This window comes from Molossus molossus, unplaced genomic scaffold, assembly GCF_014108415.1.
Source record: "Molossus molossus isolate mMolMol1 unplaced genomic scaffold, mMolMol1.p scaffold_m16_p_10, whole genome shotgun sequence".
Taxonomy (NCBI): Eukaryota; Metazoa; Chordata; class Mammalia; order Chiroptera; family Molossidae; genus Molossus; species Molossus molossus.
Window position 1 is genome coordinate 73,847,181 of NW_023425345.1, and position 14,478 is coordinate 73,861,658.

Here is a 14,478-nt window from a genome sequence, read left to right on the forward strand (position 1 = left end):
GGCCGACGCTCTAACTGCTGAGCCAAACTGGCCAGGGCTGCTCTGAGCTCTTTAAATTAAGAAGTACCAGTGACATCATAGCATAGTGATCTGTGATGTGTACCTCTGCTTCACACGACACGTGGAAAATGAATGTCTCACCATGCCAGTCATTAGTAAAGCCACAGATATTCTGAAAGTACAGGCAACTTTTAATAGGGTATTGGGGCTAATTATGAACAACACTGTCTACCTACAATCATAAAAGAGTCAAAGTTAGCTTTTCTCTCTTTTTTCCTCCTGATTTTTAGTCTCTCAAGCCTCTACTAATATACATATTCTTTGTTAAATCCTTATTGATTTATCATTTTCATTTCAGCACTTCCTACGTCTTGCTGTGGTAGAGGCATCAGGACTCTCAGAAGGTCTAGATAAGGAAAAATGGCCAAAGCCCACCATACTCCAAACATTCCCATGTGGCTTTAAAGGAACCTGGCTAGTCAAAGGGAGATGATTAAGGGTGGAGTTGAGGAAGAGGCAGGCCAAAAAGAAAGAGAAGTGGCAAGAAGGGTGTTTGGATGGAAATGCTGATGCTGTAGCCTTCTTTGGAGCCTGAGCTGTATATTGGGAAAACTGCCCCATTTGGCTCTGCTCTGTGTGGAGCCCCCTCTGCTCAACAGCTGGATACTCTTGGTACCTTTTCCTAAGGCTTGGGAGTCCACCATAATGCTTACTTACTTACTTCACTCAGCTCAGTGGCTTTGTCAGGAAATGATCCCCAAAAGGAGTTTCAGGCTTTTAATTTTCTCTCTTTTTTTTTTTTTTTGGTCTCAAAAAAGTACCTGCTTCCCCAATTTCTTATTCTCCTTGGGTCTCAGGTCAGAATGTCTTTCATTTTGGCCAGTGTAGAGGACAGAAATGGAATAATCATTGAGGACGATTTCCAAAAACTAAATTTCTTTCTCTTGTCTCCTTTTTCATTTCTTTGAACACACTCTTTAGGACCAAGCACACCAATTATTATGCTCAGCTTACCTCTAGAGAGAATAAATTGAGAGCTTAAAAAGGAATGATAGTTAGGTTAATACTTTTCTCTTCCTCCTTTCCATACTCCTACCTTTATCAACCTCTCTTTTTAAACACTCTGGGAAGGCTAAAAATGCTCAGTGCTCTTTCCCATTAAAGGTGAGAAGTCAGATTGGGTATGTGGGTGTGGGTCATCCTGTCCCTGCTCCCTCTCTCTCTGTTGGGGGGTGAGCTTGGTTTGAGGACCTTGGGTATTCATAGCATCATGGACACCCTTTTTGGTTATGCCATGCTGTTTTCTTATAAGTTATTTTCCATTTTCTCCCCCTCACCTAGACTGGCCAGAACGGATATCTAAATGACATCAGGTTAGTACCACTTAGCATGTTCCCTGCTTCTCATTGAGCTTTGTCAGTGAGGTTAATATAATCCTGTAATGATGCTTTTCTTTGATGTTAACCAACAGACTCTCCAAAGAAGCCTTTTCTTCTAGCTCTCACAAGAGAAGGCAGATATTTAGGTACTTCTATGTAATCTATATCTTTCCTTGTTTTGTTTTGTTTTTTGTTTTGTTTTGCTGTAATCTTTTCAGCAGAGTTTGCTCTATGCATGGCTGCTTGTGGAATAATTCCATTTGTGGTTTTACAATATTGGATATTTTTCCCCATTAAAAAAAAATGGCTTCTGCTTAATTATTTTTATTGTTGCTTATTTCATTTTAAGTTCTGGATAGGTGGTGAAGGGGACTAAATAGTTGTATGGGATAGGTACTGTTTCTTCCCAGAAATTTGCTGGAATTGGGCATTTTTGGAGGAGTTTAGTATATTAAGGTAAAAGAATGGGTGTCTTTTAAGTTACCTTTTCTGAATCTATGCAAAGATGTGAAGAGCATATCCCTGACCCAGCATAGGGAATGTTTTGTATCTTTAAGGAAGAATAGTACAAACACATATAAAAATATATTCATACACTTCTGTCTATATAGTTTTCTCTTTGGAACAATGTAATGGGTAAGATGACCCATTTCTGAGGTTCCACAAGGACCAAGGACCTCAGAAAGGACTTGTCTGCCTTAGAAGGGCTTTCGAGTATGTCCTTTATATGATTGTTCATGACTTGCTCTTTTTTTAAAATATGTTTTTATTGATTTTTTAGAGAGAGAGAAACATCAATGTGAGAGAGAAACATTGATCGGCTGCCTCCTGCATGCTCCCTACTGGGGATCAATCCCTGCAACCCAGGCATGTGCCCTGACCAGGAATTAAACTGGGACCCCTCAGTCCATGGGATGATGCTCAATCCACTGAGCCACACTGGCCGGGTGGGCCATGACTTGCTCTTAATTGTTGTTGAAAGATGCAGTATTAACTCCTCCAGTACCTAATATTCTCCATTTTCCACAAAGCAGTCATGAGAATGTACCCTTTGAGTCTCTCTGTTCCACCCCAGTAGATTATAAGGTGGTGATGAGAGAAGAACTACTCTAGGACCCTATCTTAGCACCAACTCATTTTAAGTATATTCTTCCCATTTACCGTGGAAAAAGTGTAGAGCACAGAAAACATGAGTATTTAATACCAGGATTCAGGTCTAACCCTTTCCAAAAGGCTTCTCTCTTGTTTTTTTGTTTTTTGTTTTTTTTTAAATATGGAACACTTCACGAATTTGTGTGTCATCCTTGCGCAGGGGCCATGCTAATCTCTGTATCGCTCCAATTTTCATATATGTGCTGCCGAAGCGAGCACAGTTTCTTTCTTTTTGAATTCTAAGCTTGATAGGACGTGACTAAGATTAATTAGAGAGCTCTCATCCCCAGTACTTCAGTTGTCCCTTCTGTGTTGTCCTTTCTAAAGCTAGTCAAACCATTTAGAGACTGGGATAGAGATTTTCCATTCTTGTGATGGAGGATTTATCTCCCTTTCCATATCTGTGAACTTTTATCTTAAGACTATCCCACCCTTAGGTCCATCTGAAAGCCCCAGGCAGAGAGGGCTCTGCATTTTGTGGTGGTGGTTGAAATAGAGTCCCCTTTTAAAAAATAAATTCCGCCCTGGCCGGTTTGGCTCAATGGTTAGAGCGTTGGCCTGCGGTCTGGAGAGATTCGTTACCTGCTAGGGGCACGTACCTCGGTTGTGGTTTGTCCCCCAGCTCTGGTTGGGCCGTGTGGGTGGTGACCACTCAATGTGTCCCTTTCACATTGATGTTTCTCTCTCTCTCTCTCCCTCCCACTCTATCTGAACAAAATATCAAAAAATGTCCGGTTTGACTCAGCGATAGAGCATTGGCCCGCAGAGACCAATGAGTCCCGGGTTTGATTCCGGCCAAGGGCACATACCTCGGTTGCAGTTCATCCCCGGCCCTGGTCAGGGTTGTGTGGGAGACAACCAGTCAATGTGTCTCTCACATCGATGTTTCTCTGTCTCCTCCCTCTCTCTCTACCTGAAGATAAATGGAAAAATACCCTCAGATGAGGATTAAAAAATAATAATTTTTAAAAAAATTTTTGTTTCATGTTGTATACTTCAGAGTCAAAAATCATGTCAGAATACCTATAATAAACAGGAGTTTTGGGGTTTTTTTTAATATGTTTTTATTGATTTTTTTTTTTTTAGAGAGAGGGGGAAGGAGACAGAGATATAAACTTTAATGTAAGAGAGAAACATTGATTGGCTGCCTCCTGCAGGCCTCCTACTGGGGATCAAGCAAGCAACCTGGGCATGCGCCCAGACCCTGAATTGAACTGGGACTCTCAGTCCATGGACCAACGCTCAATCCATGGAGCCACACCAGTGTGGCAATAAACAGAAGTTTTAAACTAACTTCTATATGTGACTTCATGCACAGTTCTTTACAGTTGCTAAAGTATACTGTATCTGATTCAGTTCTCTCAATGTCCTGGTTTGGTAAACTGGTTTATATGAAAGAAACCAAAAGCAGAGTGATTAAGTGACCAACCCAAGTTTTCATTAGTGGTAAAACTGGGACTGACTCTTTGTCCAGTGTACTTTTCATCATACCACACCAACTCTCTCTGGACCGCAGGCCAACTCTCTAACCGCTGAGCCAAACCAGCCAGGGTACACCACACCAACTCTCTACAAACACCACCCTTCCTCTCTGAATAGTGTTCCATTCAGAGCCCTAATTCAGACATACTGCTAAGAAGGATGCCTTTCTTAGCACGGTGGAGCATCAGACTATGTAGATAACAGCTTGAAAGATCTAGTGAGCAGGTAGAGCCCTCTCCTCTTTCATGCTGCTGCTTTCCATACTGAGTTTTGAACAAAGATCTAAGTCATTTAAATGCAGCTCCATGAACTCTTAAGGGGGTACTTTGTTCTCAATGTGGGTACTAATCTAGAACTGTAATGATTAGAGGCTGATCTCTAACTGTTTTATACCTTTATTCCCAAGTTTGTGAAACAAACACTCGTATACCAATTTCCTTATCCACAATTGACAATAGTTTCCCAGTCCTTTGAAAGATTCTACTCCACTGATAAATGAGCCACAATGAGGGTTACTGATATTCATTGTCACCTCTTCCACAAACTTCTCTACCCACATCCCAGAAACAATAAAATGGACTTCTTACAAGCATTAAATCTACTTGTAAAAACTAAGTCAACTCTGCTTTCATAGGAGTATGAAGTGTGAATGTTCTGTCCTTCGCCTCCATCTCTCTCACACACACAACCCAATCCAGTGCTCAAAACTGAGTTTGGTAGTTTTCCCTAACTGCCTTATTTTTAGTGAAGTGGAAAGACATGACTAGAAATTGGGTTTAGTAGTAGGGAAGGAAAACTGATCTCTTTCCTGGCCAAGACTCAACTGAGGTTCTCTGACTCTCAGGTTAGTCAGAAGATAATCAGATAAGCCACATTTTGAGTGCTTGGCCATCACTATCTTGGGGGAGGGAACTAGATGAGTATAGAAGTGCTGCCACTTTGGTTCAAGCTTCCCAGGATGTTTGTTTTAAAGTGACTCATTCACTGTCCTCTGGTAGAAAGAGAAAATAAATGGCAGAATTGTCCTAATAGATAGTACAGTGTTTGATTTAAGTATAAAAGGCCATTAGGACTTTTGTAAAATTCGAGCTCTAATGTCTAATGAACAGCCTCATCCATTGCCACTGCTGTAACCCATTACCCCCACAAACACACATACATCTTTATTGAGTCCTCTCAGTAGACTTGCCTTTGTCCACCAAGACAGAGATACTGGCTCTCACTTGAGGTCTGCTTCTGTTTCTGGAGATTCCCTGATGTATATACTTCTTTCTTGTTTCCCATTCTATTTTGACATCCCCAAGAAGAAGGGGTAAAGTTTTGGGGAATTAGGAGTATATTCTAATCCTCTATTCCAATGATATAGAGAGAAGTTTTTAGGTTCTATATAAATCTGCTCAGGATTCAGAGAAGAATTAGCATATCCCAAACCAGCTGTGCCATTGTGTTGTTAGTCCACCATGGTTGACTTAGCTAACAACTAAAATAGTGACTCCAGCAAATATATTACCAGTCTTCTCTATAGTAACTTTGGAGCAGACAGTCTGTAAAGAAGGTATTTTCTTTAATATTACCCCCTTAAGAAAAATACCTTTCTATATTAGAATAACTCTGAGCCTAGTATCTTTGAAGCTAAGGGGATTGGGATGGGGTTTTCTATTTGCTTTAGGTAGAATGGTGGTGAAAAGGAGGGAGTGCAGGCTACTGTGAGTTTTGCTCAATTGCTCCCCAGTATATATACCAAAATCTTTGTAATTGTCATTCAGTTTCCTTAGGTCATTAGTTGTTGGGAATGTGAGATGTGAAAGGAAAATTTCTGATTCTTGGTTGCTTATTGATTAAGAAATGGTAAGAGCTTAACAAGACTTAGGGCTTTCAAGCCAGTCCTGTCTCTTGAGTACAGCAGTTTATAGACACAAGCAGTGATTATAGCATCAGGATAACCCTGATGTTTCTAGAGCAAAATAAGAGAGGACGAATCCCTTTTCTCCATAGCCTTGCACCTTGCCTAGGGCAATAGGGTTATTAATATGGAGGCAACTAGGCACGGTCTGCCCCCTGCTGCTTGCCATCCTGGGTCCCAAGGGCGTATTTGCTTGATCATGACAAGGACTTCAGTCCTTAGAGACCCTGGATCCAGTTGTTCCCAGATACCAATACAGAACTTTCACAAAACAGGTTAGGTCAATCCCAGACAATCAGACTGAATTTTCCAGAGTGCCCCTTTAGTCCACTATACTCCTCTTTGCACCCCTGGAACAGGGGTCATAAGAAATACCTCTGCTGGCTTAGACACATGTTATACGGAAGACCTGATGTGGGATTTATTCATATCATTGGCTACTCCTGCCTTCTAGCACTAGTAACTTCTAGGAATCCTTTTGTTTTAAGAACTATCAGAAAGAGATAGTATCCCTCTGCTCCCCACTATTTCCTGCATGTATAGGGTCCCTGCAGTGGAGGTTTGGGGGGAAGAGACCACAGCCAATCTCAGCATCATGTATGTGGTTTCCCATCCACCTCTGGTCTGATGTATTAAATCAGTTGCCAGTGCACTGTCTTCCAGATTTGCCCCTGTGCTCTTTGTTACTATACTGGGTATTGTTCTGTCTGCTCTCATCTTTTGGTGGGCCAGCCAACTAACAAGAAGTCAGTGTCCATTCTATCCCCAATCCTCGCCCCTTCTTTGTTATTGAACGAATAGAAATGAACTCTCTCCTAGCCCTTCTGCAGAAGTGGTAGGTGGGGGATGCTCTGACCACTGTGGTCTCTGCAGAGGGAACCGTGAGGGGCTAAGCCGCACCTCAAGCAGCCGCCAGAGCAGCACAGACAGCGAACTCAAATCCTTGGAACCACGGCCTTGGAGCAGCACGGACTCTGACGGCTCTGTTCGGAGCATGCGGCCCCCTGTCACCAAAGCCAGCAGTTTCAGCGGAATCTCTATCCTCACCCGGGGTGACAGCATCGGGAACAGTAAAGGTGGCAGTGCAGGAAAGATCTCCAGGCCAGGTACTACAGCTTCTCACCTGTGTCATGCCCATCATTTCTTCTATAAAACATCACTGATACTTACAAAACACCATCCCAATATTTGTCCTGGAAATCTAACACAGCCAGATGAGGGGAAATTGATTTCTTGAATGAATCCATTGCCCATTTGAGTTTCCTCTCTGATTTTCTTTCAGACCTTCTTTCCTAATTGAAAAGAACAGATTGCGATTAGATTATTTTTATCTGATTTCTGACTGAGGTGGGACATACCTGTCATCCCAGGTTAAGCTTACATACTGAGATGAGAATGATAGCTGCTTTTGTTCCATGGCCTCTGAGATTATAAGGAGGGTTTGTAGAGCAGAGGGAACCCTTAGAGTTTAGCCATTTGTAATTCATTAATAGCAGCTAATAGGCTAGAACTTTGAGAGATACTTATGTGGCTTCCTCTTTGGAGCTCAGTCACCGAGAAGGAGCAAATGTTCCACATGCAAGCCCTGTAGCTACCCATTAGCTCTTCTGATCTGCTGCGTATCCTTCTCCATCTATTCCTGTTGCATTCTTAGCAGAGGGGTATTTAGCTCTTATACCCACTAGACCTCTGTTTCACCATCCTCCTTGCCTATGAAGAATTGCTTGAGTCTCATCCCAGAAGTTCTGTAGGTCTTATCTTCAGAAGACATCAGTAGTGGTGAAGATTTTTGCCTCTGACTGTTGGGTCTCTGCTGCCCTTCCCTGATACCTCCTTTCTAATTCCACTGCCTCTACCTTTATACAGGCCTTTATCTTCTTTTATTTAATTATGACACTGGTCTTCAAGCTGGTTTTTCATCCTCAGCCTTTTTTAGAGCCAATTTACTAATCTATAACATAGTTCTAATCAAATCACTCCTCTCTTTAAAACATTCATGTGTCTGCATTCCCTGCATAGTAAAATTCAAATTACATAATATAGCATAATTTACTTGCTCCACTTGGCTACCTCAGTCTCATTTCCAGTCTCATTCACCACTCTCTTTCTCTGGCCCTCCAATGATTTATTTTTTTATCCTCACCCAAGGACATTTTTCCATTTTTTGTTAGATAGAGTAGGGAGAGAGAGGAAGAGAGAGAGAGAGAAACATCGATGTGAAAGAGACACATCGAGTGACTGCCACCCACACAACCCAACCAGGGCCGGGAACAAACTGCAACCAAGGTACGTGCCCTTAGCGGGAACCGAACCGGGTCTTTCTGGACTGCAGGTCGATGCTCTAACTCTGAGCCAAACCGGCCAGTGGCCCTCCAATGATTTGAATATGGCATTAACTTTGTCCCCTCTCAGTCTTACAAACCTTCTATTCATCCTTCAAATCCATCTCTCCTGCCACTTCCTCTTTTAACCCTTCCCTCTAATTCTTCCAGGTGTTACTGTTTTCTCATCTTTGCTTTCATACAACTTCATTCATATCAGTGATGCATCCCTTATCTTTATGAGATTGTAGTCATTGTTGGGTGTTCATTTTTGGTCAGGAGATCCTGTGCTGCTTCATCTTAGTGTCCTCAGTTCATTATACAATTGCTGACACATAGTAGACATTCAGTAAAAGTGTTTGTGTGAATGCATGCATGACTTGGAGAGCCCGGAAATGGGGGAAATAGATGAAGGTTATGTGTATTTGTGTACACAGGCATGTGCTTGGAGAAGCAAGGCTGCCTTCTCAGTAACTTGTGTGAGATGCTAAAGGTTGAGAAGAAATCGAAGAGAAGACAGGTCTCTTAAAGGACTAGGAATCTTTACCTTCCCAGGAAACAGACATTTATGTTTTCATCTGTCTAATCATAATGGACAGATTCTAGGCACTTAAGGGGAAGTGACTTAGCCTCACATTTTGTTCAATTCTAAAACCAAACGTTGACAATCAAGGTGGTTACTGTCCCTAGGGTGCAGAAACCTGCTAAGATGAGGACTCCCATCAGCTGAAATGCATCTGTGCTAATATGTGGATCTTCCCAAGACATGTGGGGAAATGAACAAAAGGAGAGTGAGGAGAAACAGCAGAGAAAGACTAGAGCCCTGCAGCTGGGCCCTCTAGCGCTGGTATATTCATAACTTACGCTTACAGCTCTTGGTGGGTCTCCTTTTTGCCTTAGGTATGGCACTAGGTGCCCCAGAAGTGTGCAACCAGGTCACCTCATCCCAGTCTGTCCGAGGCCTTCTCCCTTGTACTGCCCAGCAGCAGCAGCAGCAGCAGCAGCAGCAGCAGCAGCAGCAGCAGCTTCCTGCTCTTCCACCCACACCTCAGCAACAGCCACCCTTGAATAATCACATGATCTCACAGGTGAGTCACCACTCAGTGCCATAGCCCCCTTTCCTTAGATTCAAGCAAACTATGGAAGTACGGTCATGTCTCTTCAGCTGTGGGTGGCAGAAAAGATCTGTTTTTGGAGACATGCCCCTCTCTTCCCCATTTCTCATTTGTTCGTTTTTGGGGAAAGGAGTAAGGATGAAGGTTTGGCCAAAGTGCTCTTCGTAGAGTCAGTCTGGGAGATTTTTGCTTTATGTATTTCTTCCTCTTCCTCCTGAAAATTGTCAATGGGATCTTTTATCCCACTCCACATTTCTGCTGTACCCCATCTCCCTGAACACTCTGTATAATTAACAAGAAGAGTTTGCTCACTATATCTGTATATGGAGCTTAAAAAGACCACAGCTCCCACCATAGTCTGACTGAATGTACTCATGTAACTATTGACTCATAAACATGTATTTATGTGTTGGGATTGGGGGAAAGGACATAAAACTCAAGGCCTCTGCAGTACCTATGCCATAAGGCACAGAAGCCCCCCAATGTTTTCTGGTGTTTTTTTTGGTACATGCCCCTAGCGGGAACCAAACCCGGGACTCTCTGGTCCGCAGGCCAATGCTCCAACCACTGAGCAAAACCGGCCAGGGCGTTTTCTGTTTTCCATACCATAAAAGAGCTCCTCTTTCTCCTTCTGTTGCTGGATGGTAGATGTTGGTACCAACTAGGATGTGAGTGAAGTTTTGCTTTTAAGGAAACCATCCAAGCTATCAGCATAAGGGTCAAATCCTATACTAAATGGAACCTCAGTATACTAGGTTTAAAAGTCTCCTTAAGCCCAGCTGGGGTGGCTCAGTGATTGAGTGTGGAGCTATGCACCAAGAAGTCACTGGTTTGATTTCTAGTCAGGGCACATGCCCAGATTGTGGGCCCGATCGCCAGTGGGGGACATGCAGGAGACGGCCAATCAATGTTTTCTCTCATCAATGTCTCTATTTCTCCCATGCCCTTTCCCTCTCTCTCTCAATAAAGAAAAAAAAAAAATTTTTTTTAAGTCTCCTGAAGCCCTGGCCAGTTTGGCTCAGCGGTTAGAGCATCAGTGTGCAGACCAGAGAGTCACGGGTTCACTTCCCGCTAAAGGCATGGACTTTGGTTGCAGTTTGTCCCCTGCCCTGGTTGGGGTTGTGTGGATGGCAACCAGTTGATGTGTCTCTCTCACATCAATGTTTCTCTCTCTCTCTTCCCCCCCCTCTCTCTCTCCTGCTCTGTCTGAAGATAAATGCTAAAATGTCCTTGGGTGAGGATAAAATAATGATAATAATAATAATAATAATAATTAATAAACATAAATAAATAAATAAATAAAAAGTCTTCTGAATACCGTGAGGAGAGCTGCTCTGAGCTCTTCGAGCCCATGCTTTATTCTGAAATGTTTTCTGGTAGTCAGGTAGCCCATGTCTGTACTCTGTTATGCTGTAGTTTAAATTCTTGTTTCACTTGCCAGGCTCCCTTTTCTCCCTGTTTAGTTAGTCCAGTTTGGCCTTAGATATATCTCTTCCATAGGTATAAGAAGCAAGTTCCAAGCCCTCATACCCCAGGAACTGGAAACTAGAGTGGAAAGACCCCAGAATGACCCAATACTACCCCATTCAAATATTGTCATATGAAGCTAAAATAAAGAACAGTGAAGTCTGGCCATTGTGGCTCAGCTGGTTGAGAGTTGTCCCATGCACCAGGAGATCACTGGTTCCATCCCCCCGGTCAGGACACATGCCAGGGTTGTGGGCACAATCCCTAGTAGAGGGCATACAAGAAGCAGCCAACTGATGTTTCTATCTCTCTCCCTCTCCTTTCCTCTCTCTGAAATCAGTAAAAAGATATTTTTAAAAAAAAGAAGAGTGAAGATCTAGAAACCCTGCTTTTTGTTTTAATGTATCCCACATGCAGAGCATTCCAGTCCTTCATCTTAGTCCCTAAATCAATTTCTCTATAATCCTGACTTATGTTCTTCTACTGCCATCTACCTCATTAAATCTCTTTTATATCAGCTTACCTCACTCCCTACTGAAGCATGGCCTGCGTGTGTGCTTTTCCCTGTCTATGTCTTAACTCAGACCTGTAAGTGGGTAAAACTGTGCTTCTCCCTCTGGCTATCTTCTATTATGTTTCTGTATGTGTGTTTCACTTTTCTGAGAACCTAGGTTTTATGGGGGGGGGGAGGTTTGTTGTTTTGTTTTTTAGTTTTCTAAAATGTGTGGTTTTAATATAGTCTTGCTCCCTTTTCTCCCTCTTAGTCTTCCATCTATCTCCTCCCTCTATCCATATCTAGAAACAGATAGCAAGAATGGAACAGGAATAAAGAGAGTAACCATTTGGGACTGAAAAAAATTTTAGACAGAATGTCCAAGTGACTGGCCCTGAATAGCAAACTTTTACTCAGATTCTGTCTTATGAGGGTCAGTGGATCAGCTATTGGTATTTACTGACCTCCTGCAGGAAGTATGGTGCTAAATTAGGCTCTATAGATTGGGAACTGGGGAACATTATTTGATGTAGAGATCTCTGCTCCCTTATAAATTATTCCTGAGGTTAATTGTGATCACAAACTCCAAACCAAAAATTATTATCCAGGTTAAGTTTTGGTGTCCCTGAAGCACTTTCAGTAGCTGCTAATATACACACCCCCATATGTAGTCCCTTTTTTATTTTTATTTATTTTCTTTATTTTATAACTCTGGCAACGCTACCTGAGAGGGAGTGACGAGGAATGGAACTTGTATTCCCATTTTGCAGATGAGGATACAGTCTTTTAATTAATTTATTTATTTTTATCCTCACCCGAGGACATTTTTCCATTTTTTGTTTAGATAGAGTGGGAGTTAGAGAGAGAGAAAAACATCGATGTGAAAGGGACACATTGAGTGGTTGCCTGCCACCCACACGACCCAACCAGGGCCTGGGACAAACTGCAACCAAGGTACATGCCCTTAGCGGGAACCGAACCCTAGTCTCTCTGGACCACACAGGCTGACGCTCTAACCGCTGAGCCAAACTGGCCAGGGCTGTAGTCCCTTTTTTCTTCCTTTCCACTTTTTCTCCTCCCTCTCTTTTTTTTTTTTTATCTTCACCCGAGGACATTTTTGCATTTATCTTCAGATAGAGCTGGAGGGAGAGAGGGAGGAAAAGAGAGAGAGAAACATCGATGTGAGAGAGTCACATCAACTGGTTGCCACCCACACAACCCCAACTGGGCCAGGGACAAACTGCAACCGAGGTACGCATCCCTAGCGGGACCCGAACCCAGTCTCTCTGGTCCACGGGCCGACGCTCTAACCGCTGAGCCAAACTGGTCAGGGCATTCCTTCTCTCTTTATCCTTTTCTTCCTCTTCTTACTGTCCTTTTTATTTTTTTCTTCATTTCTCTTTTTCCCTGTCTCTTAATGCTGGTGGCTCTCCAAACTAAAGTTGCTGAGCCCCAGAATATACTTACTGTTCAGCTTCTCAAATGGTATGTAACAGAGCAGGGATGAAGGAAGTGACCACACACATACCACTGTATTTACTCTACAGGTTTTCCTTTGGAAGAGAAACTGAGAAAAGGTAGTTACCTTTAGCTCTGTAGCAAGAGGCATTTGTCTCAGGCTTGGAGACACTGCTCTTTCCCTTCTTGGCAGGCCTCTGCTGCAAGAGCAGGCCTCCATATCATATATCAGTAGAACATGTGAAACCAAGGAGTGAGGATGAGGATTAAAAGGCCAGAGGCTACCTTTTCCCCAATTTACTTAAAAGTGGAATAGACCTCTTTAAAAGGAGCCCTCTGAACCTCTTCCTGGGGCCCAGTCAGGCATGTAAGAACCAATGATCTAGTCCAGAATTCACCAGTAGGTGGCAGTCACATCCATCAGGGCCAGTCTTTGGCTTCCCTGTGGTTTTTAGGAAGTTCCTTAACTCTGGAGTTGGAGACTCTCTAAGAAGAAAACTGTAGCTAAGGGTAGTGGTGGAATAACCTAAAAAATAGCGCTGAGATGCCTACCTTTTTTTTTTTGTTAATCCTCTGAGGATATTTTTTTCCATTGATATTTAGAGAGAGTGGAAGGGAAGGAGAGGGAGAGGGGGAGAGAGATAGAGTGATGTGAGAGAGACATATCTATTGATTGCCTCCCATACCCCAATTAGGGCCGGGAATCAAACCTGCGACCCTTCAGTGCATGGGCCAATACTCTAACCACTGAGCAACACCAGCCAGAGCAAGAGACTCCTACCTTTCTTTACCACTACCCTTCTCAGTCAGGAGAGGCCCAAAAGAGGAGTATTTCTTCTCTTCACTTTTTACTCAAAACTCACAAATGTGGGGAAAGTCAGGCAGCCTGTTTTACCACTTCACTTTCCCTATGACCACCCTTTCTCCCCCCAGAGGATATATGGCCTAAAGCACATTAGGCCTCCCCTAAGAGAAAGAAGAGGGTTAGGACAATAGAAAATGGCTTTAAAAACTACCAGCACATGCCCAGCCGGTGTAGCTCAGTGGTTGAATGTTGACCCATGCACCAAGAGGTCGATGTTCTCTCCCATCGATGTTTCTATCTCTCTCTCTCCCTTCCTCTCTCCCTAAAATCAATGAAGAAAAAAAATTTAAAAAAAGACCTACCAGCACACACAACTTATGCTGAGAAGCTTGGCCAGCAGTTATATTTGGAATGCCACAGACTTACAGAAAATAGGTATGCCGGAAGAACTGAGAGTTTATGTTCAAGGCTATGGCAGTATCTCTCCCAGGTCACACAGAGAATTCTCAGTAACTTTTTCCTAACCAGGATGACTTACATTTTATTTAATCCAGATATCAGGAGTATTCTCCATTTTGAGGGACTTCTAATTTCTAGACTCTCTGCTTCTGGAAGTTAGTCCCCTCTGTGTATGGCAGGGGAGGATATTGATACGTTGGTCCCAAACACCTCTTGTTACTCCAAATTTGGAAGGAAGGAGGAGAATTATACAAGCAAAAAGATGTTTGTGTAATTCTATTTAACTTCTTTCCCACCCTCCCTACTGCTAGAGTGGAGAGGAAGAGTATCTGTCGGGCAGAACTAGGTTCCCATCCAAGCTCTGCCATATTAGCTGTGTGATCCTGCAAATACAAATGATCATATCTCCTTACAAGATTGTTGTGAAGCTGTGATGAGATAAAG

At 42.9% G+C, this 14,478-nt stretch overlaps 1 protein-coding gene and 1 non-coding gene across 3 annotated transcripts in view; one reads left to right on the forward strand and one right to left on the reverse strand.

Annotated features, from left to right (window-relative positions):
• The window catches only part of R3HDM2 (R3H domain containing 2), a 114,684-nt gene that overhangs the window by 82,540 nt on the left and 17,666 nt on the right, over nucleotides 1-14,478 (forward strand). For both annotated transcript variants that reach the window (XM_036253176.1, XM_036253177.1), the window contains exons 12-15: nucleotides 1,342-1,373; nucleotides 1,472-1,525; nucleotides 6,790-7,022; nucleotides 9,138-9,325. In XM_036253176.1, the coding sequence (XP_036109069.1) occupies nucleotides 1,342-1,373; nucleotides 1,472-1,525; nucleotides 6,790-7,022; nucleotides 9,138-9,325 (507 nt within the window). The remainder of the gene's footprint in view (nucleotides 1-1,341; nucleotides 1,374-1,471; nucleotides 1,526-6,789; nucleotides 7,023-9,137; nucleotides 9,326-14,478) is intronic.
• LOC118624781 lies at nucleotides 2,647-2,750 on the reverse strand. Its single transcript, XR_004958453.1, has one exon. It is a non-coding gene; the product is annotated as a U6 spliceosomal RNA (small nuclear RNA).